This window comes from Salvelinus namaycush, chromosome 5 (genome assembly GCF_016432855.1).
Source record: "Salvelinus namaycush isolate Seneca chromosome 5, SaNama_1.0, whole genome shotgun sequence".
Classification (NCBI taxonomy): Eukaryota; Metazoa; Chordata; class Actinopteri; order Salmoniformes; family Salmonidae; genus Salvelinus; species Salvelinus namaycush.
This window is the reverse complement of record NC_052311.1, coordinates 18,064,455-18,088,723: the sequence shown is the minus strand read 5'-3', so window position 1 is coordinate 18,088,723 and position 24,269 is coordinate 18,064,455. Positions and strand designations below refer to the sequence as shown.

Below are 24,269 nucleotides of genomic sequence, written 5' to 3'. Positions count from 1 at the left end.
GGGTTCATCATGATGGTGTGGGACGTGGGTTCGTCATGATGGTGTGGGACGTGGGTTCATCATGATGGTGTGGGACGTGGGTTCATTATGATGGTGTGGGACGTGGGTTCATTATGATGGTGTGGGACGTGGGTTCGTCATGATGGTGTGGGATGTGGGTTCATCATGATGGTGTGGGACGTGGGTTCATTATGATGGTGTGGGACCTGGGTTCATCATGATGGTGTGGGACGTGGGTTCATCATGATGGTGTGGGACGTGGGTTCATTATGATGGTGTGGGACGTGGGTTCGTCATGATGGTGTGGGACGTGGGTTCGTCATGATGGTGTGGGACGTGGGTTCATCATGATGGTGTGGGATGTGGGTTCATCATGATGGTGTGGGACCTGGGTTCATCATGATGGTGTGGGACGTGGGTTCATCATGATGGTGTGGGACGTGGGTTCATTATGATGGTGTGGGACGTGGGTTCGTCATGATGGTGTGGGACGTGGGTTCATTATGATGGTGTGGGACGTGGGTTCGTCATGATGGTGTGGGACGTGGGTTCGTCATGATGGTGTGGGACGTGGGTTCATCATGATGGTGTGGGACGTGGGTTCGTCATGATGGTGTGGGACGTGGGTTCATCATGATGGTGTGGGATGTGGGTTCGTCATGATGGTGTGGGACGTGGGTTCATCATGATGGTGTGGGACGTGGGTTCATCATGATGGTGTGGGATGTGGGTTCGTCATGATGGTGTGGGACGTGGGTTCATCATGATGGTGTGGGATGTGGGTTCATCATGATGGTGTGGGACGTGGGTTCATCATGATGGTGTGGGATGTGGGTTCATCATGATGGTGTGGGACGTGGGTTCATCATGATGGTGTGGGATGTGGGTTCATCATGATGGTGTGGGATGTGGGTTCGTCATGATGGTGTGGGACGTGGGTTCATCATGATGGTGTGGGACCTGGGTTCATCATGATGGTGTGGGACGTGGGTTCGTCATGATGGTGTGGGACGTGGGTTCGTCATGATGGTGTGGGACGTGGGTTCGTCATGATGGTGTGGGACGTGGGTTCGTCATGATGGTGTGGGACGTGGGTTCATCATGATGGTGTGGGACGTGGGTTCATTATGATGGTGTGGGACGTGGGTTCATCATGATGGTGTGGGATGTGGGTTCGTCATGATGGTGTGGGACGTGGGTTCATCATGATGGTGTGGGACGTGGGTTCATCATGATGGCGTGGGACCTGGGTTCATCATGATGGTGTGGGACGTGGGTTCGTCATGATGGTGTGGGACGTGGGTTCATCATGATGGTGTGGGACGTGGGTTCATCATGATGGCGTGGGACGTGGGTTCATCATGATGGCGTGGGACGTGGGTTCATCATGATGGTGTGGGACGTGGGTTCGTCATGATGGTGTGGGACGTGGGTTCATTATGATGGTGTGGGACGTGGGTTCATCATGATGGTGTGGGACGTGGGTTCATCATGATGGTGTGGGACGTGGGTTCGCCATGATGGTGTGGGACGTGGGTTCGTCATGATGGTGTGGGACGTGGGTTCGTCATGATGGTGTGGGACGTGGGTTCATCATGATGGTGTGGGACGTGGGTTCGTCATGATGGTGTGGGACGTGGGTTCGCCATGATGGTGTGGGACGTGGGTTCGCCATGATGGTGTGGGACGTGGGTTCGCCATGATGGTGTGGGACGTGGGTTCGTCATGATGGTGTGGGACGTGGGTTCATCATGATGGTGTGGGACGTGGGTTCATCATGATGACGTGGGACGTGGGTTCATCATGATGGTGTGGGACGTGGGTTCATCATGATGGTGTGGGACGTGGGTTCATCATGATGGCGTGGGACGTGGGTTCATCATGATGGCGTGGGACGTGGGTTCGTCATGATGGCGTGGGACCTGGGTTCATCATGATGGTGTGGGACGTGGGTTCGTCATGATGGTGTGGGACGTGGGTTCATCATGATGGTGTGGGACGTGGGTTCATCATGATGGTGTGGGACGTGGGTTCGTCATGATGGTGTGGGACGTGGGTTCATCATGATGGTGTGGGACGTGGGTTCGTCGTGATGGTGTGGGACGTGGGTTCATCATGATGGTGTGGGACGTGGGTTCATCATGATGGTGTGGGACGTGGGTTCATCATGATGGTGTGGGACGTGGGTTCGTCATGATGGTGTGGGACGTGGGTTCATCATGATGACGTGGGACGTGGGTTCATCATGATGGTGTGGGACGTGGGTTCATCATGATGGTGTGGGACGTGGGTTCATCATGATGGTGTGGGACGTGGGTTCATCATGATGACGTGGGACGTGGGTTCATCATGATGGCGTGGGACGTGGGTTCATCATGATGACGTGGGACGTGGGTTCGTCATGATGGCGTGGGACGTGGGTTCGTCATGATGGCGTGGGACCTGGGTTCATCATGATGGCGTGGGACGTGGGTTCATCATGATGACGTGGGACGTGGGTTCGTCATGATGGCGTGGGACCTGGGTTCATCATGATGGCGTGGGACATCTTACAAACTGTGATTTTGGAATGTCGATTTAAGACAAACGGAAAACCAGCATGTTAATCTATGGCCTTACGGTCTGAGTTGGTTATCATTTTGCAGAGTGCATCCTAGAACTGTCGTGACACAGTACGATTTGCATGCAGATTTCATTTTGATACTCGTTTTTTTCTGCCAAGCCAAGCAAAACGTCAACAAACACCGACCTAGAGACATGACAGAGAAGGTTGTTTTATGCAGTGACATTCTTCAACATAACCGTTATTGATTGAGAGGGTAATCGTTTAAATGTGACAGATGCAACCCTGGGACAATGACAAATGTGGTGGGACTCCCAGCATGACTGGCCAAATGATGGATTTCGTCTGAGGTCAGGTGACGGGCGGGCAGGCCACCGGGTGGGAAGTTGGCTTTCTCTTCCGTTCGCTCACTCCCTAAACTTCACACCATTTCCCCCGCTCATCAACATTGCGAAGTGAATGATGCATTCTCCCAAGCGTTGAATGAGATTATATGGCCGTCTTCTGTAGATAACAAACCTACAGGGTTTTTCCTGCTTTGTGTGGCAATGCGGTTTCTCAATTAAATAAGGCATGCAATCCCTTTCATTAATTTAGATAAGCATTCAGGGTAGGCTCTGAGACAGGTAGTTGATTCTCCATGCAAAACAAATAATCCCAATTCCCAACAGCTCATTTGATTAGCTATTGTTGTCCTTTGGAATTGTCCTTGAAAGAGAGAAGGAGAACAATAGGATCGTTTATACCATGGAATCGAGAGAGAGAGAACAACAGGAGAGTTCTCTACCATGGCCATGGTATGAGAGAGAGAGAATACTAGGAGAAATTATAGCATGAGAGAGAGAGAGAGAGAGAGAGAGAGAGAGAGAGAGAGAGAGAGAGAGAGAGAGAGAGAGAGAGAGAGAGAGAGAGAGAGAGAGAGAGAGAGAGAGAGAGAGAGAGAGAGAGAGAGAGAGAGAGAGAGAGAGAGAGAGAGAGAGAGAGAGAGAGAGAGAGAGAGAGAGAGAGAGAGAGAGAGAGAGAGAGAGAGAGAGAGAGAGAGAGAGAGTTTATACCATGATATTGAAAGAGAGAGAACAATTGGAAAGTTTATACCATGGTATTGAGAGAGAGCGAACAATTGGAGAGTTTATACCATGGTATTGAGAGAGAGCGAACAATTGGAGAGTTTATACCATGGTATTGAGAGAGAGCGAACAATAGGAGAGTTTATACCATGGGAGGGGGGGAGAGAGAACAATAATGGCCCCATCCCTCAGCTGCATACCAAAACAGGTGTCGGAGCTGCCATTTTGCTGAACAGCGAAATACCAAATTCTAATTTTAAGCGCTGGAGATTTTTATCAAGCGAATGCCAGTCGACTACGGTGGTCTTTATCCGCCTAAGTCTCATTAATTAGGCAGAAAGCTGTCCGATAACACGCCTGAAAGATAATGACGGTGGCGGCAGCCACTTTGCCTGTCGTTTAAGTCCAGATAGACACCAGGAATTTAAGTAGTCATGACCAAGTAGTGGAGTCATTGTGGACTCTACCGGACCATGAAAATGGACACAGATGGGAATGTTCCATGTGCAAGATTAGGAGAGGGAAGCATGAGTGAACACAATATGTTTACACCATTTCCATGTGCATTATTTCTAGGACATTGTTTTGCCCCCAGAGAGAATACTAGCTTGTGAGGCCATCTGCTCCCCCAGAATTCCACTACAACACAGGTTGTGAGCCTATGCGTGAACACATGAGTGCTTAGTGCTTTCATTGGAATTGGATGTTTACTAGCAGGATTTGAACTTGTTTCGATAGCCATTGCTACGACAGAGTACATGTGCACATTGATTTACAGATTACAGGTGGCTTTAGTCTTTAATCTGTGTAACATAAATGTTGGACCATAGTGCTTGAAGTCAACTGCTACCTACCTGTCTGGAAACACCTTGCTGAGAATGTACTGCAAGTGAAATTCAAATTCTCAAATAGGAGGATAAAACCATCCTCCTCTTCCTCAATACACCAGTCTTCGCTGACAGACATGTATTCAACATAATGTCTATAGTGCTGAAGTACAGAAACAACCTGTATGTTGAGCCCTAAGGCTTGGCCATGCTCCTGCTCTGCCTCTGTTTAGGCTAAAGCCATTTCCCCATGGCCATCGCCGCTACAGAATCTTCATCCGTTTTTTTTTATTCCATCCACTTCCTTTCTTTCCCCAACTCACCCGCTGAGAGATAGGAAGACCTGCATTTCAATTATAGATTGGTATCACACTCAACTCCTTCTTTTCTCAAATCCCTTTTCACTTGACAAAGGCCAAAACCTGCTCCATTTTCTCAGTCTCTTGATGAGGCCTCTGCTTTCCATTCTGATACTTTACCTCTATTCAATGAATTAGTAAGGGGGACTGAATGTTCTGATACTTTACCTCTATTCAATGAATTAGTAAGGGGGACTGAATGTTCTGATACTTTACCTCTATTCAATGAATTAGTAAGGGGGACTGAATGTTCTGATACTTTACCTCTATTCAATGAATTAGTAAGGGGGACTGAATGTTCTGATACTTTACCTCTATTCAATGAATTAGTAAGGGGGACTGAATGTTCTGATACTTTACCTCTATTCAATGAATTAGTAAGGGGGACTGAATGTTCTGACCATCTTTAAAATCATTATATCTCTATATTTGTGTTCTTTATCCCTGCTATAGAATCCTGTTATCTACAATTTTTTCATGTCATATCTCTTTATTTCAACCATTACGCAAATGTAATTACTGTGATATATTATCCACCATATTTCTTTCAAAACATTCGCTTCATCCCAAATCTCAAACGCAAAGTTTTTATTTATTTTAACCCATATTTTACACTTAGTTGACTGAGAACCCATTCTCATTTACGGCAACGACCTAGGGAATAGTTACTGGGGAGAAGAGGGGAGATGAATAAGCCAATTGGAAGCTGGGGATGATTAGGTGGCCATGACCGACCAGGATCGAACCCTGCTTACCTTCAGAGTCAAGCCAGCAGTGGGCTGCAGGTATGTATGCTGCTGGCCACTGTCGAATAGGGAATTGCATTAAAATTATGTGCTTTTCCTTTTTCACTTCACTATTTTCTTGAGAGATGATTATTATTATTCTTTTTTTACATCTCTCAGGATGGCCAACTGTTCTGAGAGCATTCAGCTGAGCTTTCCTACCTTCTTATTAAGATTCACCACTGGCTTTTCAACATAATTGCACCTTTCATTCTTAGCGCACATCTACAAGTACTGTAATTTGCCTCCATTTCTTGGCTGTGCACTCAATGAAGCGTTATCGGGAGCACTTATATAATGATTTGTTCAACACTTGATTAGATAATAGACGTCTTGCTTAGCCGTTGGTGTGCTTTCTCGCATATCTCACTTGTCACCGAGGCTATTTTTGGATGCGGTGTCCATTTGTAGAAGCTGGTCTGAAAGGTTTTTAAAGTGTCAAGTGCTTCTTAACCAAGGAATCATGCTGTCATTATATGCAAATCAAGTATTATATGCATTACATTCAAATCAAGAATGACATTTTAAAGTGGAAATTACAAACTTTAGAAGACTTTTTAAACCTAGAATATACTACAAGTTTGCATTTCCCGCTGTGCAGTAAAATTCTCAGCAACAAAAGGGATCAAATTAAGATCCTACATCTGTATTATGAATCACTGACTTGTATTTTATTGTACTTATGTGATTATCCAACCTTTCACCAACCTTTTATCTACCTTTGGCCCATAATTAGTTGAGTCAGTGCTGTTCCTCAAAGTTACAAAAATAATTGGCCTACCATTTTCTTTTCAGGTCCTTTACATTCTCAATGTCCCAATGTCATCGGAGAAGGGCGGTGGCATCAGTTGTCCTATTTCAATACGGACTGATACCCACCTGGTTAGCCTGTCCCCACTGTCCCCAGGGCTCAATGATTATCGTGCAGCCCTGACACAGACTCTCCCAGAGAATCGATCTGAAACACGAAGACTCAGCAGGGAGTTATATGGGAGAGCTATAGAGAACAAGACCCTTTATTGGGAGGGTTGAGATTGGACTCAGTTCAATAGTAGATCGCCAGTTTGTCCTTGGATGTGAATCTCGGACACTTTGTTCTAGGTGTGGTTTTGTACGTATTGCTGTAACACTGTTCTGATTGACATGACCGCTGTAATTTCCTATTAAGATAACCCTATGTCCTAAAGCATAAGACTAAATAAACAGTTGAATAATTGTTTCCATTGGTTGTGGTAGTGTTATTAGGTTTCACAATGTGTTACGCAAGCTTTAGCAAGGTGTTGTATTACCTTATTGACAGTGTTAGGAAAGCCATATGCAAACATATCAAGTGTTACAGAAGTAGCTAAAACATGTCAGTTGGCCCAAAATATTATTCTTATGGCTGAGTTTTATCAAACCTGCTATAGAAATATCTATGCATCTTTGATTACATGCACTATATTTTATTTTACACTTCAGTCATTTAGCAGATGCTCTTATCCAGAGGTGCATTCAACTACAGTAGCCAGAAGGTAAAACAATCACTCCATAAAAACTTTAATCAAAATAGCCGCTATCCACTAACACATACTACTCTTATTCAGAAAACTGAAACATCTACCGTAGAGTGGTCTACTTGCTATTAATTACAGTACCACAAACCATTCTGCAATTTTATTTGAGTCATATGAAGGTATGTTAACACTCTATGTTCCTGATTTAATACTGTAATGCGGTTTTGATTGAACAGCATCCATAAGCCTTATCGAGATAGACTACCATCTGCTTCAGAGAGTGTGCCAAGATCCTTCAAGAACCATCCCACACAAAAGCCCATTGATGACTGCTTGGATGTACAGTAATAGAGGTTTTCTCTTAGTGAGGTAGTAAACCTTGATTTCTCTATTCACCTGAACTCCACTTGTCCCTATTGAAAAGCGAGGACGGCACATTTTCTGAAGGGATAATTTTGTCTGGCACCCGAATGGCTTCCTATTCCCTATATAGTGGACTACTTTTGACAGGGACCCTATGGGCTACACATAGGGAATAGGGTGCCATTTCTGACGAAGCCTTTGTCGAACAAGATGGAAGAAGTGAAGAAGAACTCAAGGGGAGTTGCATTTTCTCCTCTGATGTACTGGCTCTCTAACTCTACTGGCCCCTCTATTAGCTTGACTTTAGTTGTCTAAGCATTGAAAGTAAGTTATTTATGCTCTATTTTCAAATCAGATGGGAGACAGTGGGACAGAACATTCTCTGCTTTTTTAAAGGCCCAGGGAACGTTCTACATCAACTGATCCTCTCTGCAGTCTATTGTATTATTTTCCCATTGGTACCAGTGAGAGTAGAGAAAGACGGTAAAACCAAATCTGGCAACAATACGATTCAACTTAAAAAATTGCTGAGAGAGAGAGAGATTAACCATGTGGCATAGGCTATAGTTGAGCAGATGCGTTTGTAGGATTTCCACATATGGGCAGGGTTGGGTAGGTTACTTTATAAACGTAATCCGTTACAGTTACTAGTTACCTGTCCAAAATTGTAATCAGTAACGTAACTTTTGGATTACCCAAACTCAGTAACGTAATCTGATTACATTCCGTTACTTTTAGATTACAACCACAATCTGTAAGATGCAAAAAGTGAAATGAGAGATCAGCAGTGTGTGTCACATTAATGCACTATGTAGATATCAATAATAAGTGATATCCGTGTCACCGTAGACTAAACCACTGCTGTTATCCTTACCTCTAAGTGTTTATTCAAGTTGGATAATCTTTGGATGCCGACAGCAGTCGCACCATTGGAAGACATAGCTTGGACTGTAGCCTAGAAAAGCCTATTCCTGCTCTTGTCCTGCGATCCATCAAACACATTTGGTGTGTCATCATAGTGGTCTCTGACTTGTGGTCAGACTCGCTCAGGTGGAACAAACTTAAACTTGCGCCTTTTTTGAATGCTGATTTGAATGTCATTGAGAAAACAGAGAAGTGTCAAAAAAAATACATTTGAATTTAAAAGTAATCCTCGAAGTAATCATCTAGTTTTTAAAAAGTATCTGTAATCTGATTACAATATTTTTGCTGATAATGGTCCTCTGTACACCTATGTAGATTTCCATTAAAAATCTGCCATTTCCAGCTACAATAGTCATTTACAACATGAACAATGTCTACACTGTATTTCTGATCAATTTTATGTTATTTTAATGGACAATTTTTTTTTGCTTTTCTTTAAAAAAAAGGACATTTCTAAGTGACCCCAAACTTTTGAACAGTAGTGCATATATATAGAGTAGGCTACTAAATACATTTTCCGGTGGCACACTGACTCACCTAATGATGAAGATGAAGCCATAGGCACCGATGTCCTCATCATGGCAATAGCCTAACTCAAAATAAGCTACTTTGAAAAACAGTGCTGCTGTTGACTCAAAATTGTTTCCATTGGTTCGATAAACAGATTCGTCTTCTCTATTCAGCAGCATTTGCTTTTAAAATGATGTTTTTCGCACGATTGTATTTAGAAATCTCCAAAATGAAAACTGCAGCCACAACCAACCATACAAATATAATCCATAGATTGCAGTTCCCATTCAAATCAAGACTGGCTGGCATTGCTCGTGTACCCATGAGTTTAACAGTCAAAGTGCCAGGGTAATAGGTTACAAATCCTTCTATGGATTATATCTCTATAGCCACAACACAGCAAGCTGTTCTATATTTGGCTTGCCTACTTCCCAAATTGCAGCCTTCCCAACTGTAGGCATACTGGTGACTGCCAAGATAAAGGAAAGACTTGAGTCAATTTAGGATACAAAGTATATGTAATGGAATGGGGTGCATTTCCTGGCATGGTTTAAGGCTTCATTGCCAAGGCTCATTGACGCTGTTCTGGCATCTCGTGGTGGCCGAACACCCTATTAAGACACTTTATCTGGGTGTTTCCTTTATTTTGGTAGTTACCTGTATGCGCTTGTGGTACAACTTAATCCACAGTAATTTTTGGGGAAAAAGCCCTTGCATTAGCATGTGTATCAGAGAAAAAGAGAGCTGTAATTCCCAGTTTTTCTTGAGGTAGAAACATCTCTCACCACACAAAGAAACTACATTGTGGGATGAGTGATCTAGGATCTAAATACTATGTCATGGGTTTCTGTGGCAGAGGCAGTCTTTGTGAATTGTAGTCACTCAGGATTCCATGACGTGTGGCATCCCTGGGAGCTGGGCTGCTGTTCCTATTAGTGAGATAGTAAACCAAATTGGAAGCCTTTGCATTACGATGCCTTTGAGGTAAATCACTGTTTCGCAGCCTGCATGTGTTTTGTAATATGGGCATGCTGTGACCCACACAAAACCCCAAGGGTGGCTGACATTTGAACACAGCCACCGCTGCTGTTGTTTATGTAGATAATTGTTGTGTTGTTTTTGTTTAGATGTGCAGTGGGTAGCGGGGTGTAGTGGCGTTATCTCTGTATGTTTAATATTTCAGACATACACAGACATAATTTGAATTGCTGAAATGCTGCCTCATGTTCTGATGCTATAAAACCAGGAGTTGTATTTAATCCAAACCATTCTACAACAAACCTGCGCTGTGGGACATCACAAAATACCGGTGCTACAAAAAGACACCCTTTCACTGTCAGCATTAGTTATTTCACCTCATAAACATGCTCTACTTTATCACAATTAAGCTAATTAGCTAAATATGAGGCTCAGTAACATTTCTATTTTCCTGCTGTTAAAATGGAATTGATTTTTCGCCCAGCTCTGATGACATTTGCCTAATAAACTCCTAGTTTGACCATAGCAACGTCTTCAGCAGAAGGCCTGCCCACCTGATGTTATGTTCTGATAGGCAATCTCAGAGACTGTCATGATTGACAACATCCTATAAAATGAAAGCTGCTGCAAGATAACCATCCATCTCTCTCACATCTTACTGTCAATCATCTCTCACTGTGTTAAATTGGTGGCAGTCGCTAACTGCCGCAACAGTATGACGCTTTGGTAACCATTAGGAGATTTGGTTCAGCTTTAAATGACGTTCAGCTTTTAAACGCTTCATAAAGCGTTCATAATGCCTTCATAAGCGCTACATGAATGTGTTACAAAGCATCTTTAACCGTACTGTAGGTCATGCTCTATAAAGGGTTTATAAATGTGGAATAAATACATGACATAACCACCAATGGCAAATGTGACATAACCCACTGCTTAATAAAGGCTTTATAAATCATATTAAACTGATGCTTCACAAAGCATATATTACCTTGTCATGCATCTTGGTAAAGCATTGCAATACCAGGATAGTGGGTTAGATTCCCGGGACCACCCATATGTAAAAATGTATGCACGTGTGACTGTACGTCGCTTTGGATAAATGTAATTGTATTACTCTAAACCCTTTCTAGGTTGGCCCAACCTCTTTCCCTCTTGGGTGCGTAGTCAATATTGGACTTGACCTCAACTTCCAACAAAATGCTGCGCGGCAGTTTGACACACACTCTGAAGTGCAGTCATGCACAGCAAAAAAACGTTGGTAGGGCCCTTTAAAATCCGTATTTATCATTTGCATAATTCTGTTTTTTCCCATATTCCGTGTTTGTTTTTCCAGGTTTCGGATTTCCCCCAGTATTTTCACACTTTTTTAATAGAAAAACAACATATTTGGATTTTCTTGGATTTTCTGTGTTCACAGCAATGCTTAAATCACATCAGATTACCACTTTTGAGGTCTGGGAAAAATCTAAGAAACTTCGATTTTTGCTTGTAGCTGCCTTTGTTTCAGTGTGCATGCCCTGTTTGGTTAGCGGTGTTTCGGTAGCGCAGTAAGCTCACATATAATGAGTTAGCAAATCAAATGCCCACTTGTGGTGCCACTGGACAGTGACAAACGAGTAAATTAACCTTTATTTGTTGTAATTTAAATTAGTTTGTAGTATTTATATGTGTTGAGTTAGATTACAAAGCTACCTCAATCGTTAAATCAAATAATTTCAGTGACTTCACAGCAATTGCTAGCTAGCTAACAGACCTGACAACTTTCTTTGTTGTTAGGTTGGAACCAACATGCAGTACCTTCAGCAGGCAGAGAAGCAAGAACCATTTATCAGCCAGCTCAGGGACAAGCTACACTATTCACAGTGTAATGTTCAATGTAATTGCATTGCTGGACTTCTTTAAACTTAATGTATTTGTATTGTTTAAAAAAAAGAAATAAAAGGAAATATGGTTTAAACTTGTCTTTAATATTTATTTATTTGAGCAGTTAATGATAATTCCTAGTACATCGTCATATGATATAATGCATTTGTGAATGTGTTATGAATGACCAAAGATGTCTGACTTTATAGTAAGCACAGTGTCACCTGATATAGAGTCTTTATGGATGTGTTATGAATGACCGAAGGTGTCTCATTTCAAACAAAGTATTACAGGACACCACATAAAGTGTCAATGAATAGGCTTTTAACGTTCTGCTGATTTCTGAAGGTTCTCTCATGATCAACAGGTTACTGTAGGGTGTGAGAGGTATTTAGATGGTTTGATGGACCTGCAAAGTTTGTGTGTGTGTGTGTTTCAGAACCAAGATGATTTGTAACAGTCCAATCTGAGACTACCTCACCAGGTATTCCTCTGCTGTTCCCATGCTGGAGACCAGGGCTTGATTACAACCCGTTAACAATGGTGCCAACAGTTTGTGGCTGATCTTTCAGCGGGGGAGTGGATGAATGTGTCAAAGACCTGTCTGGGCCCAGGACCCCACGGTATGGCTTGTTATATTGTTGTCAAAGACCTGACTGGGTCCAGCACTCCATGGTATGGCTCGTTATATTGTTGTCAAAGACCTGACTGGGTCCAGCACTCCATGGTAGGGCTCGTTATATTGTTGTCAAAGACCTGACTGGGTCCAGCACTCCATGGTAGGGCTCGTTATATTGTTGTCAAAGACCTGACTGGGTCCAGCACTCCATGGTAGGGCTCGTTATATTGTTGTCAAAGACCTGACTGGGTCCAGTAGCGCACAGTATGGCTCGTTTTTGTTTTGTGTGTGTTTGTGTGCTGAGGAACATGTAACTTGGTTCCAGAAGAAAGACACTTACAATTTATTTAGATTAGGGGCCTTCATCAAGGTAACTGTTTCTTGGTGTAATGTCGTCTCCAGGCTATTGCACACACAGCATATACTATAAGCCTTGGATATCAACCATTCAAAGTTGACCTTAGTGAGAGTGACCACTGAATTCTGTAGGAGTGACCTTACTGAGTAAAGTATTTGTTATTGTCACTACTTAACACAGTCAAAAAGTCATAATTATTGCTAAACCCTGCCCATTTCAACAATTTATCTTCCTAAAATGTTATTTTAAACCTAACCCTAACTCATGAAGGCCTAGTTTGATGTGTTGGTCAACCAGACCTTCCGCGCATTTGGGCAGAAGTGTCTGGGAACGAGATTAGGTGTCATGTGACTATGAACCCTTTATAAAGCATGACATACGGTTATAGATGCTTTGCAACACATTTATGTAGTGCTTAGGAAGGCTTTATGAAGCCTTTATAAGCTGAACGTCATTCAAAGTGGGACCAGAGATTTATAGGCCCCCTATGTATGCATTCATAAAGCCTTTATAGCAGCAACATAAGACATTTATCTGTCATAGGCTGGAATTAATATTATGAACAATGGCAAAAGATGTTATGAAGCTTGTTATGATGTGTGCTATAGATGACAGGCACATTTGTTGTCAAATGCTGGTATGTCTTATAAAACTGTTATAAAGGCTTTATGAATGTATACATTGGGGGCCTATAACACATTAACAAGCAGTAAGTACGTATGGTTATGTATGGCAATCAATAGTCAACACTGTTAATGAGTGGCTCATGTCTAGCTCCCAGGATCATCTTATGTAGACAGCTAGTCGGCAAATCTTAGGTCACGCTGAGCTGATTTAGAACCCAGTGAGGGGCGTGCTTGCTGAGGTCTAATGGACTCCTGGTACCCTCAGACCTGGAGCTTGTAATTTTATCACCAATCGGAGGCAGTGTTTTATTGACAGGCCCACCAGAGAACTGGGCAGCTCTCGGATACTATTTAGGAAAAATAAACAACAAACAATGTTATTTAAGTGATTTATTTATTTTCTACAAATGTGTATTTCAATGTTTTTCCATTGCATTACAGTGCATAATCAGGTGACAACGAAAATGTTGAGTGACATGATCTATTTATTATTTTCTGCAACTGTGATGTTTTGGTCAAAAACATTTCAACGTACTATGGGTAGGCAATTATTTTGTAACATACTGTACTATGCTTCAATGGTTTTAAAGCAATGGTCCTTCCTCAATGGTTGACTTCTTCAAAATGCATCAATTGATTCATGCAGTATAGAGTAACTGCAAATGATGGAGGACATAGTTCCTGGTTCAATCTTTAGCAGTAGTTGCTGAGTAAGCTGTTTGTCACAGCCAGGGAGCAAAGGCCAACTGCTCTCACTGCCCGCAACTCAGCTGAACTCCTTTTAGTTTAACATACTGACTTAACACTTGGGTGCACTTTATAGTGCTCCACTGACAGGGATTTCATGCTGGGTGCTGAGAGCCGTTAGCCTTCTTACTGTAACTGTTCTTGTTAATGCCTTGGGTCTGAAGCGTGCCGAGAGACAGAGCGAGAGAGAGAGATTGGCTCAGCTAAGAGCATTTCTCATTACATTAGCTTGTTGCCTGACTAACTGTTGGGGTCGTGTTTCCAACTCTGACTGTGCTACCTTGGGGGTGAATTATGTAACATGAGAATATTAGTGGAAGAATGGGCACATGTTCTCTCATGTTCTTACAATGCAAGACTGGAAGATTTAAGATAGCCAACACAAAAGCCCACTTAAGTTGTGAAAAGTGTCCCCCACAATGATTACTACTGTGTGGAGAAATCTATCGAGGATGTTTTTGTTTGTTTTGTTTTTCCCCATGGGACACTTTGCAGCTACATCGTACAATCATGACTATTTCTCAGATAGCAGAGGATGTATTATGGTGGACACTTTGCAGCTACATCGTACAATCATGACTGTTTCTCAGATAGCAGAGGATGTATTATGGTGGACACTTTGCAGCTACATCGTACAATCATGACTGTTTCTCAGATAGCAGAGGATGTATTATGGTGGACACTTTGCAGCTACATCGTACAATCATGACTGTTTCTCAGATAGCAGAGGATGTATTATGGTGGACACTTTGCAGCTACATCGTACAATCATGACTGTTTCTCAGATAGCAGAAGATGTATTATGGTGGACACTTTGCATCTACATCGTACAATCAAGTCTGTTTGTCAGATAGCAGAGGATGTATTATGGGGGACACTTTGCAGCTACATTGTACAATCATGTCTTTTTCTCAGATAGCAGCGGAGGTATTTTGGGGGATACTTTTAGCTACATCGTACAGTCATGTCTGTGTCTCACTATTTTTGTCTCTCACTCAGATATTTTTTTCTGAAATGTATTTGCATACATTGATTTAAGTAGTTTATGGAAAATATGAAAGATTGTGCATAGATAGAATGTATGCCAAATAGTCAAGTCCTTGAATAGCTGCATTTCTGACAGTGTTTCCTTAACCTATCATGGTTTAGCCCCAGCTGTTCCACTTATTTGATCTATTCCAGTAATACTGTAGCACACCTGATTCAACTGGTCAACAAATTAACAAAATGAATCAGGTGTGCATGTTTTGTATTGTACTGTATTGTAATAGTTCAAATAAGTGGAAAAGCTGTGGGCACTCATGGAAATTAGGGAAAAACAGCAGCATGTCATACACATGTGCTCCCACTCGGTTGTCTCAACATGTGACTGACCTTGTTTCTCTGCTGTTCGTTTGGCAGGGCCGGCATTGAAGACCGTCTCCCCCAAGCAAGACTGTGAGGAGCGCAAGCAGGACAAACTGGGTACCGACAAGGGCAGCGAGAGTGGCACGTCCCTCAACGAGCTCTCCACTTCCAGCTCCGAGACCCACTCCGAGGCCACCTCACCCCAGGATGGTCCCAACCTGGGTGGGGGAGGCGGCGGGGGATCCGTGGCCCCCTGCGGAGCCCTCCAGTCCGTCTCCCGGCAGCCCAGCACCCTCACTCTGGGGCGACCCTCCAAGAAGGGCTCGTCAGTGCAGTGGATGCAGTTGCCGGATAAGCGACGCAACAGCGAGCTCTTCCAGTCGCTGATGGGGCGTGAGGGCGGCCTGAGTAGGAAGAAGAACCCGGAAAGACCCAGTGCAGAGGAAGAGATGAAGCAGTGCATCCAGGACTTTAACAACATCAAAATCCCGCAGGCTTTCCCTGAGCGCAAGAGGCAGTGGCAGTCCGAACTACTCCAAAAGTACGGTCTATAGGGGCCACTTTCTATTCCCATCCCCATTCCACATGTGGTAGCCATCTTTATTTGGATTCCCTCCATTTTGGCAGGTTTTAAGTGCTATGATTCCTCTAAAATGTCTGACAGTACAAATTAAGTTAAAAGGATCATCAACCAACTTTTGTTTTTGTGAAGGGAGGCCAGGTTGGTAAGCACATGCATTTCAGGGGCACATGTTAAAGAAGCACAGCGGAAATCCCCTTTTCTGGTATGTTGTCTCTTAAATTCTAGATTGCAATGGAGATTTCTCATACAAGCCTCAAAAGTAAAAAGTGTGTGACTATGTGAAAAGTATTTTGGCTAATTTCTTTCTTTGACTCCTTCAGTGACATTCTCACTCCCCTCCCTTTGGAATGGATTGAAATAGTTGTGAATGTAGATAACTGTTTTTAATGAATAAGAAAAAATAGATATACTCTATACCACTAAAGACTTAGTTACAATTATTAAAATTATCTACAGAGAGACAATTATATGTGTTCAACATGTGAATTGTTTAAGAAGTTTTGTATTTCCAGATAGTGGAAAGAGTGGAATATGTTCATTCAGTATCTACCATGGATGTCCTTTGGTGTGTTTACTGTTGTTGTCCATGGTCAATGTGTGAGTAACAAGGTTTATTGCTACTTCTTTTGAATAATTCTACAATAAAATATAATATCATGTTATGACACTTTTCAGTCCAGGACCAGGCTTAATCAGTGTCAAGGAAACCATCTCATTATGTAAAAATCCTTCAGTGCTGGGCTAAGAATGGTGAAGATGATTTCTTACAATCACTCTAGATAGATAATATTGTGTGCTGAGGGCCAAGCCTTTTTATACAGTGTTAACTCCAAGCCGCTTTCTCTTGCTCACCCAATAACTTATGGAATTGACTAAAAAAAGCTGATTCCTGAGCAATGGAAGAAGAGTCTGTTTTTGTCAGTCCCTCTTTGTTGAAAATCATTTATCTAATAAAAGTGTTGAGTAAAGATGAAAAAGCTGCTGGCTTTTTATACACCAGTTATTTTGTCAGTGTACAGCATATTGTCAAGGTGAGAGGTTTTGTTTTAAAGGGAGACCTTTTGTTTTAAAGACATTCAATAAAATAATATGTTATGAACTCAACGAATTACACCACAAGGCAAAAATCTAAAACAAATCCATGCTTAGTGAATTTAAGAAAACACTTTACTCAACAAATTGCTTTGACAGATTGAAATATGATGGCGATTACATAAACACTTTGACTGTTTTACATTTACTATTTGAATGAGAAGATAATGAGCTTCAGAGACTGAACATGCTCCATTGAGTTTAACCCCACTAGTCTGAGTTGTCCCTATCCAAGGTGCTGAAATGATCATCGCTTAGTCTCAATTGAGATTGCAGGTGTATCATAACAGGATTGAAGAAGTGATGTTATCCCGTCTTCTGCCAGGGACCAAACATCTGAAAATGTAAATGTGCACAATGTTTTTAGATAATTGATTATTTCACTGATGGTTGAAGAGAAACTGAATCTGAAACGGTCGGATATGCTGTATTTATCAGAAACCAATATGGGCAATGTTGGAGGACTTCCTCCAAAACAGCCATGGTCCATCCCTTGGGATAAAAAAAATCTGTTGCCAGTGTTAGTATTGTTGCCATGGTAATGCTGAAAGTGGATGGGTCCTCCAAACACAATGACAGCCACTCGGGTAGATAGAGGCGTGTGATGCATGCATAGGCAAGTAAGTTATCTTACATTCAGAAGTCCATGTAAACTGACACAATAGTTATTATTGAACCACAGGAAGACATTGAACCACAGCAGTGATTATGAGTCTCTCTTGAATCCATCTATCATTGTGACTGACAAAGCATGAGCAAGTCCTAGTGAAATGTATTATTCATCACAGCGCCTGTGATAGGAACCATTATCTGCTTTTTGCAAATCTAGTGGTCACAGGGCATATACTTTAGGAATCTGTCAATGGAGGATTGCCTATTAGACGAGACTGAGAGGCCCTCTAAACCGAGGTTTCCCAAACTCAGTCCTGGGGCCTCCCTGGGTGTACGTAGAGTTTTTTTTCTCCTAGCACTACACAGCTGATTCAAATAATCAAAGCTTGATGATGTTTATTATTTGAATCAGCTGTGTAGTGTTAGGAGAAAAAAAGAAGTGCAGCAAGGGGGGCCTCAGGGCGGAGTTTGGGAAACCCTGCTCTAAACTATTTGACCTGTTGGGACGTTGGCCTAATGTCAACGTCCCATGTGCCTGTATGACAATGCACCATCTTATTTCAATCAGATGGCAATAAACATGACACATGTTTTTGTTATAAACGCCTAGTGAACAATAATGTATTTTTCCACTTAGTGAGAGTAAATCTTTCAATTAAGATGCAATTGAGTTTCTCGTCATTCTAAATTGTGTAAACACTGTTTTATTGAATACACAGCTTATTGTAAACACAGTTTTCCTTAGTAAATCTTATCCTGAGGGCAGCAAACACACAACAACAAAATAGTCCTAGAAATGTAAACATTCTTTCCATATTTTGATGATGGAATTGTTCATCTTCAAGAAGACATGCCATATCGGGTGTTCTACAGATAACATGGTAATGACTCTAATGAAACGCCATCACAAGCTGTTGTTGGACCTGTACAAACATGTTTAGAATTTCCACATGGATCAGTTACATAATTGTGTTGGACAATTGGAAGTCTGCCTTGGGGCAAAATGTCATCTAATACTGTATGGACATGATGGTGACAACAAACCATAATGTTAAACCATAACACAAACCGATAGATCTTTTCTCAATTAGTTCGGAGTGGTTCTTTTGAACCAAGAGCTCAGCCAACCACTCTACTGAAAAAAACATCTAACAGATTGGAAGCAGAATTGGAACTACAAGGTAATGAACATTTTCACATCTTGAGTGTGGACATCAAAGAGGGTACGTGCACCTGCCAAATGAGACTGCAGTACATTACAGTTGATGGATTTTGATATTATATATCTGCATATTTACAAAAGCACAGGAAAATGAGCTGATCTTCAGAAACCTTTTACCTCAGTCGTCCCGTGAAATACATGACTTCATCAACCAAGGTAGACCTGGCCTTATCCTATCCTGAGAGCATGCATACTACTACTGCAGTGCTATAATGATACCAATATTGCAATTAAAAGCAGTTACTTTTGGGTATGTCTATTTAGGCAAAAATCAACATTTTTGCCATTCCATTTATTGAGAGATCAAAGGGGGAAATAAATCCATTGAGGATATTTTAACATAGGATCAATCTTAAGATTTAGCCAGATAAGGTACATTGGACCTTTGATTATCAGCAGTGCATCACCTGAGTTGAGTTGAGTTGAATTGACGCTTGCAAGTTTGCTGTAAATTCTTGATTAATGTGTCAGATGTTGCATCTGACATATAAGCATACCACTCATTTGCAGGTGACGTCCTGTACTCCTGTACTTTTCAGCTCTTCTGAAAACCAAGCAAATACTTTCTATTGAAGGCCTAGAAGTACATACTCATCAGAGGTTGGTTTTGATGGCATTTCTATGTTAATGGCAGAGCAAGATGGTTCAAATCATGTTGAAGTGCATATGTTTGACCTACAACGGTAGGATGACAAATAACCCCGTAGTAAACATTGTGACAACATAACTAATTTATGTGGTGTCATAAATCTTTCTAAATATAATGATGGAAGCCTGATCTTTCTCAGCACTTTAAAATTGTCTAAATAGTCAGCAATAAAGCAAAGCAAAAGTGCAGTTTCTTGAAATGATATTCCCTCATGACAAAACGTTCCACCGCATCCTATTCTTATGGGCTGGACATCATTATTCAAGATTGTGAACAGAATTTTTCTGCATTGAGTTGTTTTTGCAGCGTAATCTATGATATGACATCAAACCAATGGAGCAAATAGTTGGTATACGTGTTTACAATGTGAGATCTGTTGTCCAAGTCAAGTCAAACCAAAATGAATAAAGTGAGTATGCTGTAGCCCTAAAACAAAATTAATAAAGGTATTAGTTGATTCTTGCGTGTCTGAGTGGAAAAAAATTCAGATTGACCTATAATCTGCCATTTTGTTGAGATTGGCTTGACATGACAGGGGCTTTGCACGACAAAAGGTTTAACAAAAAAACTAATCTATGTTGAGCTCTTGTTCCAGTTCAGTTTTGCCACTGTTTGATAAGGGCTCATACAAAGCCTGGACAGTCAGTTTCCACAAAATAACAATAGTAGCCGGAAACCTGACCGTTTAGCATTGCACTGCTGTTATGTGGTGGCAACGTGATATGAGACCCAGTTGGAGTCTTGGGGCTTGGCGTGGGTGTAAAATATGCGGCCTACGCCCTGAAACCACCACCGCAGGAGGTGTAACCATTAGAGTAGCCACAGCACCTTGCCCTTGTGCGCGCCACTGGGCCTAAATGAGTGCCATGCAGCCAGTCACACTCTCTACCTGACTATCACAGCAGTACAGAGGAGGCCAGTGTAATAGAGCTGTCCTTGCTTCATGCTTGACTCACTACTATCTAGACACGAGGCGAGAAACACATGCTCCCAATCACTCAGTTTAAACCAACTGTCTGATAGCGATGATTTGGTTCGCCTCAAGACGTCCCTTCTAGGGGTTGTTTTCCCTTCCCTTTGAAATGGGTTTTGGTATTTTTAGAGAAGCCCTCCAGATTGCACTAGATGACAACAAACCGAGCGAAATAGCCTCCGCAGACGCTACGTATCCTTTATTTCTCAGTGTGGTTCTTCGTTTAGTGTTTCCATTGACTGAGCTCCATGTGAGTTTTCTAATGTTTTTTCCTATAGAGTAAGTCGTTGTGCACCTAGGCACATCCCCGCATCCCAGCCTACGTTCTATGGTGCTACGCTAATGCACATGTGCTGTATATGCATACCTCCTCTCCCTGGCCGATCTGTAATGAAATCAGTGTTTTAATGTGCTTCACCGTTCCACACAGCTGATGTGTCCTAGCTGTTCTAGTCACCATCCATCTGGGCTCTGGTGTAAATGACATTTCACATGCATCCTCTCTCCAAATACCTGTTTACCATTATCTCTATCTATCATCTTGGATGTAGGAGTGTTTTCACTTTTACTGATACATTCCTTAATAATGTGTTATGTTCGTTGACAGCTCAGCACGAACAGACTTTGAATGCAAAAAGTATAGGTCTGTACAGTAGCTTTGTGGAGATGATATGAGTAAGGTTATTTGAGAGCTTTAGGCTTAATAAAGGTCTGTCAATCTCATTAGTGTCATGCCATTCACATTGGCATTCAGGGCTGTACAGCTCCAGTCCTTTTGCCTGGCTACCCAGACTCTTTGCTCCAACCAAAAACTACGTCACGCCCACAGGCGTTTTAATGCTAATTTCCTGCAAATCTATGCATTATGCCATGGCTAATGCTGTGTTCCTCTGCTCAAACATTATGATAAAATCAAACTGGTATGTGCCCTGAATGCCCAGTTTGGGAATTTTGATTTTCCCTGACTCTCTAGCTTTTATGTAATGATATTATTTAAAAATACATATAGTTCAATATATTTTCGGCATGCTTTCTATCTGGTTCGAGATTTTGGCAATGAAGCCATGTATATTCTTCCCCAAAGTTGGATGAACAGGAACAGCTAGCATGCTAACTATTTCTGTAGACTTCCAGTCATTGCGCTAACACTAATTGACATTGGCTCGTGAAACTTCCTCTAACTTCCTTCATACTGGACGCAGAGACATAAAAATCATATCCACGAAGGTATTCTGTTGCAGCAAGCGATATTCAGAAAATTATATTTTTTTCAGTTTGAAAACCCCTGCCCTACTGAACAAAGCCAAGGTGTGTGTGTACTATCCAGCCAATTAGTCATGTCAATTGATCAATTAAGTGCCAAGCACTTCAATGAAATGCCATTTAAGTACTAAGCAGGAATACATCTATGAAGTGCCATGCAGGGGAGAAATGCAATCAGCAGTTCTGCAAAACTCAGTTGCATACCGCTGCCATATGGGATTGTTATGGTAGAGGAGGAAAGCTTGGAGTTGATTATGTAAGAGCAGCAACCATCAGGCAGTGGGTTCTCTCAGTTGGGATGTGTTGAGATATGCCTCACTGGTAGGCAGATGTCCATACAAGCTTCTGTGAGTTTCCTTTCCATCTCTCTAAAATGCTTTGACATTTCGGTGGCGAACAAAGCAGTCTCTGGGTCTTCTTTAGTATGCTCATATGTCAAAAGGAAAATTAATTTTTCTGAGTGATAATGGAACTTTGTTGTGGCCAGTTCAATTGGTCCATTTCCACAGCAGAACATTGTTCAGAAATATTTTCTGTTGTGCATTGAATGGTTCATCAGGGACTCAGAAAGGGTCAGAAAAGCACATTAGAAGACAAAGTGATGAAGCGCTTTTCCTCCAGTATGTCTAAACTACCTTCATGTCCATACAGCCTCTTGGAAGACAGAAATTCTTTGGATTAAGTTTGATTTGTAGTTATTGATCGAGACATGTAACATTTGGCTACAACACTCTGCTCTGTCAGAGCAGCTCACAGATCACTGCACCTGTACATAGTCCATCTGTAAAAAGCCCATCCAACTACCTCATCCCCATACTGTATTTATTTATTTATCTTGCTCCTTTGCACCCCAGTATCTCTACTTGCACATTCATCTTCTGCACATCTATCACTCCAGTGTTTAATTGGTATGTTGTAATTACTTTGCCACCATGGCCTATTTATTGGCTTACCTCCCTTATCTTACCTCATTTGCACACACTGTATATAGACCTTTTCTACTGTATTATTGACTGTATGTTTGTTTATTCCATGTGTAACTCTGTGTTGTTGTATGTGTCAAACTGCTTTGCTTTATCTTGGCCAGGTCGTAGTTGTAAATGAGAACTTGTTCTTAACTAGCCTACCTGGTTAAATAAAGGTGAAATAAATAAAATAAAATAAACTCTCCTCATTGGTTGGACTTCTGAAGGCCCTGGCAAGAACGAACTTTAGAAGAGTACTATATAGGTAAAGAAAAATAAAAGACTTGTGAGGAGTCATCTTTCCAGTGCTGACTTCTTAGTCAAGTCAGTCCTGTGTTGCTCTTGTCTTTTGCATTCTCAACATGTATTCAATCATATAACTGAATATATCACACGGTTCCTATCCTAGCACGTTGCCTCTGTAGCCTCATAATGATCAAACTCCTGCCAGAAAAGGTCACAGACGGTGGTGACTTCCTCATCCTCAACAGGTCCTGACAGAACCACTTTCCTCAGTCTTAGACATGCTTCTCACATGAATAAAGTGGAGCCAGTTCAGAAGGGGAACCCCAGTGTGGTGGCATCAGCTCATTCCATCAGCGGATATTGCAACAATTGGATTCACACTCTACTTACTGTACATGCAATCTATTTAGTTGTCCAGTTCTACACTTGCTTCCTCAATGCAGGATGTCACACGTTCACATGTGCTGGTGTTTCTTGCTGCCTTGTCGCTGTAACTAGCTGTTACTCACCATGCTCACTGTTTATGTCATCCCACTACCACCCCAGCCTCCACCTGTCTGGGTTCTGGGTTTCTTCTTTCAGGGGATTTGATATAACTACAAGCAATGAGGATGATCTGTTATATCATCTTCTTATGAGCAGAGCCTTAACGCTTAACGCCATGACATGCATTGTAATCTTTTCTACTAAATGGTTAAACGCGGTGTTTCCTTTCTTAAGCGGCATTCTGGACAGATTGGATGGGTCGTGTCTTTATTGGTGGTTTCTTGCAATACTGTATGCTCATTAAGATCATATAACGAGGTTACCGGTAATAGGAATTGATTTGTTTTAGCATTACAATGACAGAATCACATTCAATGACTCTGTAATGATGACCCTTAGCACGACAAGATGTGTCAAGAGCAGGGAATCAGCTGGACATATTTTATATGATCAAATCAATCTGGGTTTTCTTCATACCGCCATCGAGAGCTTATTGATCCATCTATTTTTGTTTAAAATAAATTTTATCTAAACATCTACCACATATTACCATTTGATTGCTTAAGACATTTATAACAAATGGTCTCTCCAATGGCAACAATAAGATCTCCAAAAGAGACCGTATTAGACCTAAATTCTCTACACCAAAGCTTCCATAAAAGGTCTGGCCATTGTGCCAATGCTAAATCTCTTCTGCAAATAATTCCAGGAGGCAGCTTCCCCCTGTAGACTAGGGGGAATTAAAG

The 24,269-nt window shown here is 41.8% G+C and overlaps 1 protein-coding gene across 1 annotated transcript in view; it reads left to right on the top strand.

The window, feature by feature from the left end:
* Positions 1–16,973, top strand: part of LOC120048020 (BTB/POZ domain-containing protein KCTD8-like) — a 31,381-nt gene extending 14,408 nt beyond the window's left edge. Inside the window, exon 2 of the mRNA XM_038993690.1 lies at positions 15,487–16,973. Coding sequence (XP_038849618.1) covers positions 15,487–15,986 — 500 coding nt within the window. The 3' untranslated portion in view covers positions 15,987–16,973. The remainder of the gene's footprint in view (positions 1–15,486) is intronic.
* The last annotated feature ends 7,296 nt before the right edge of the window (positions 16,974–24,269 follow it).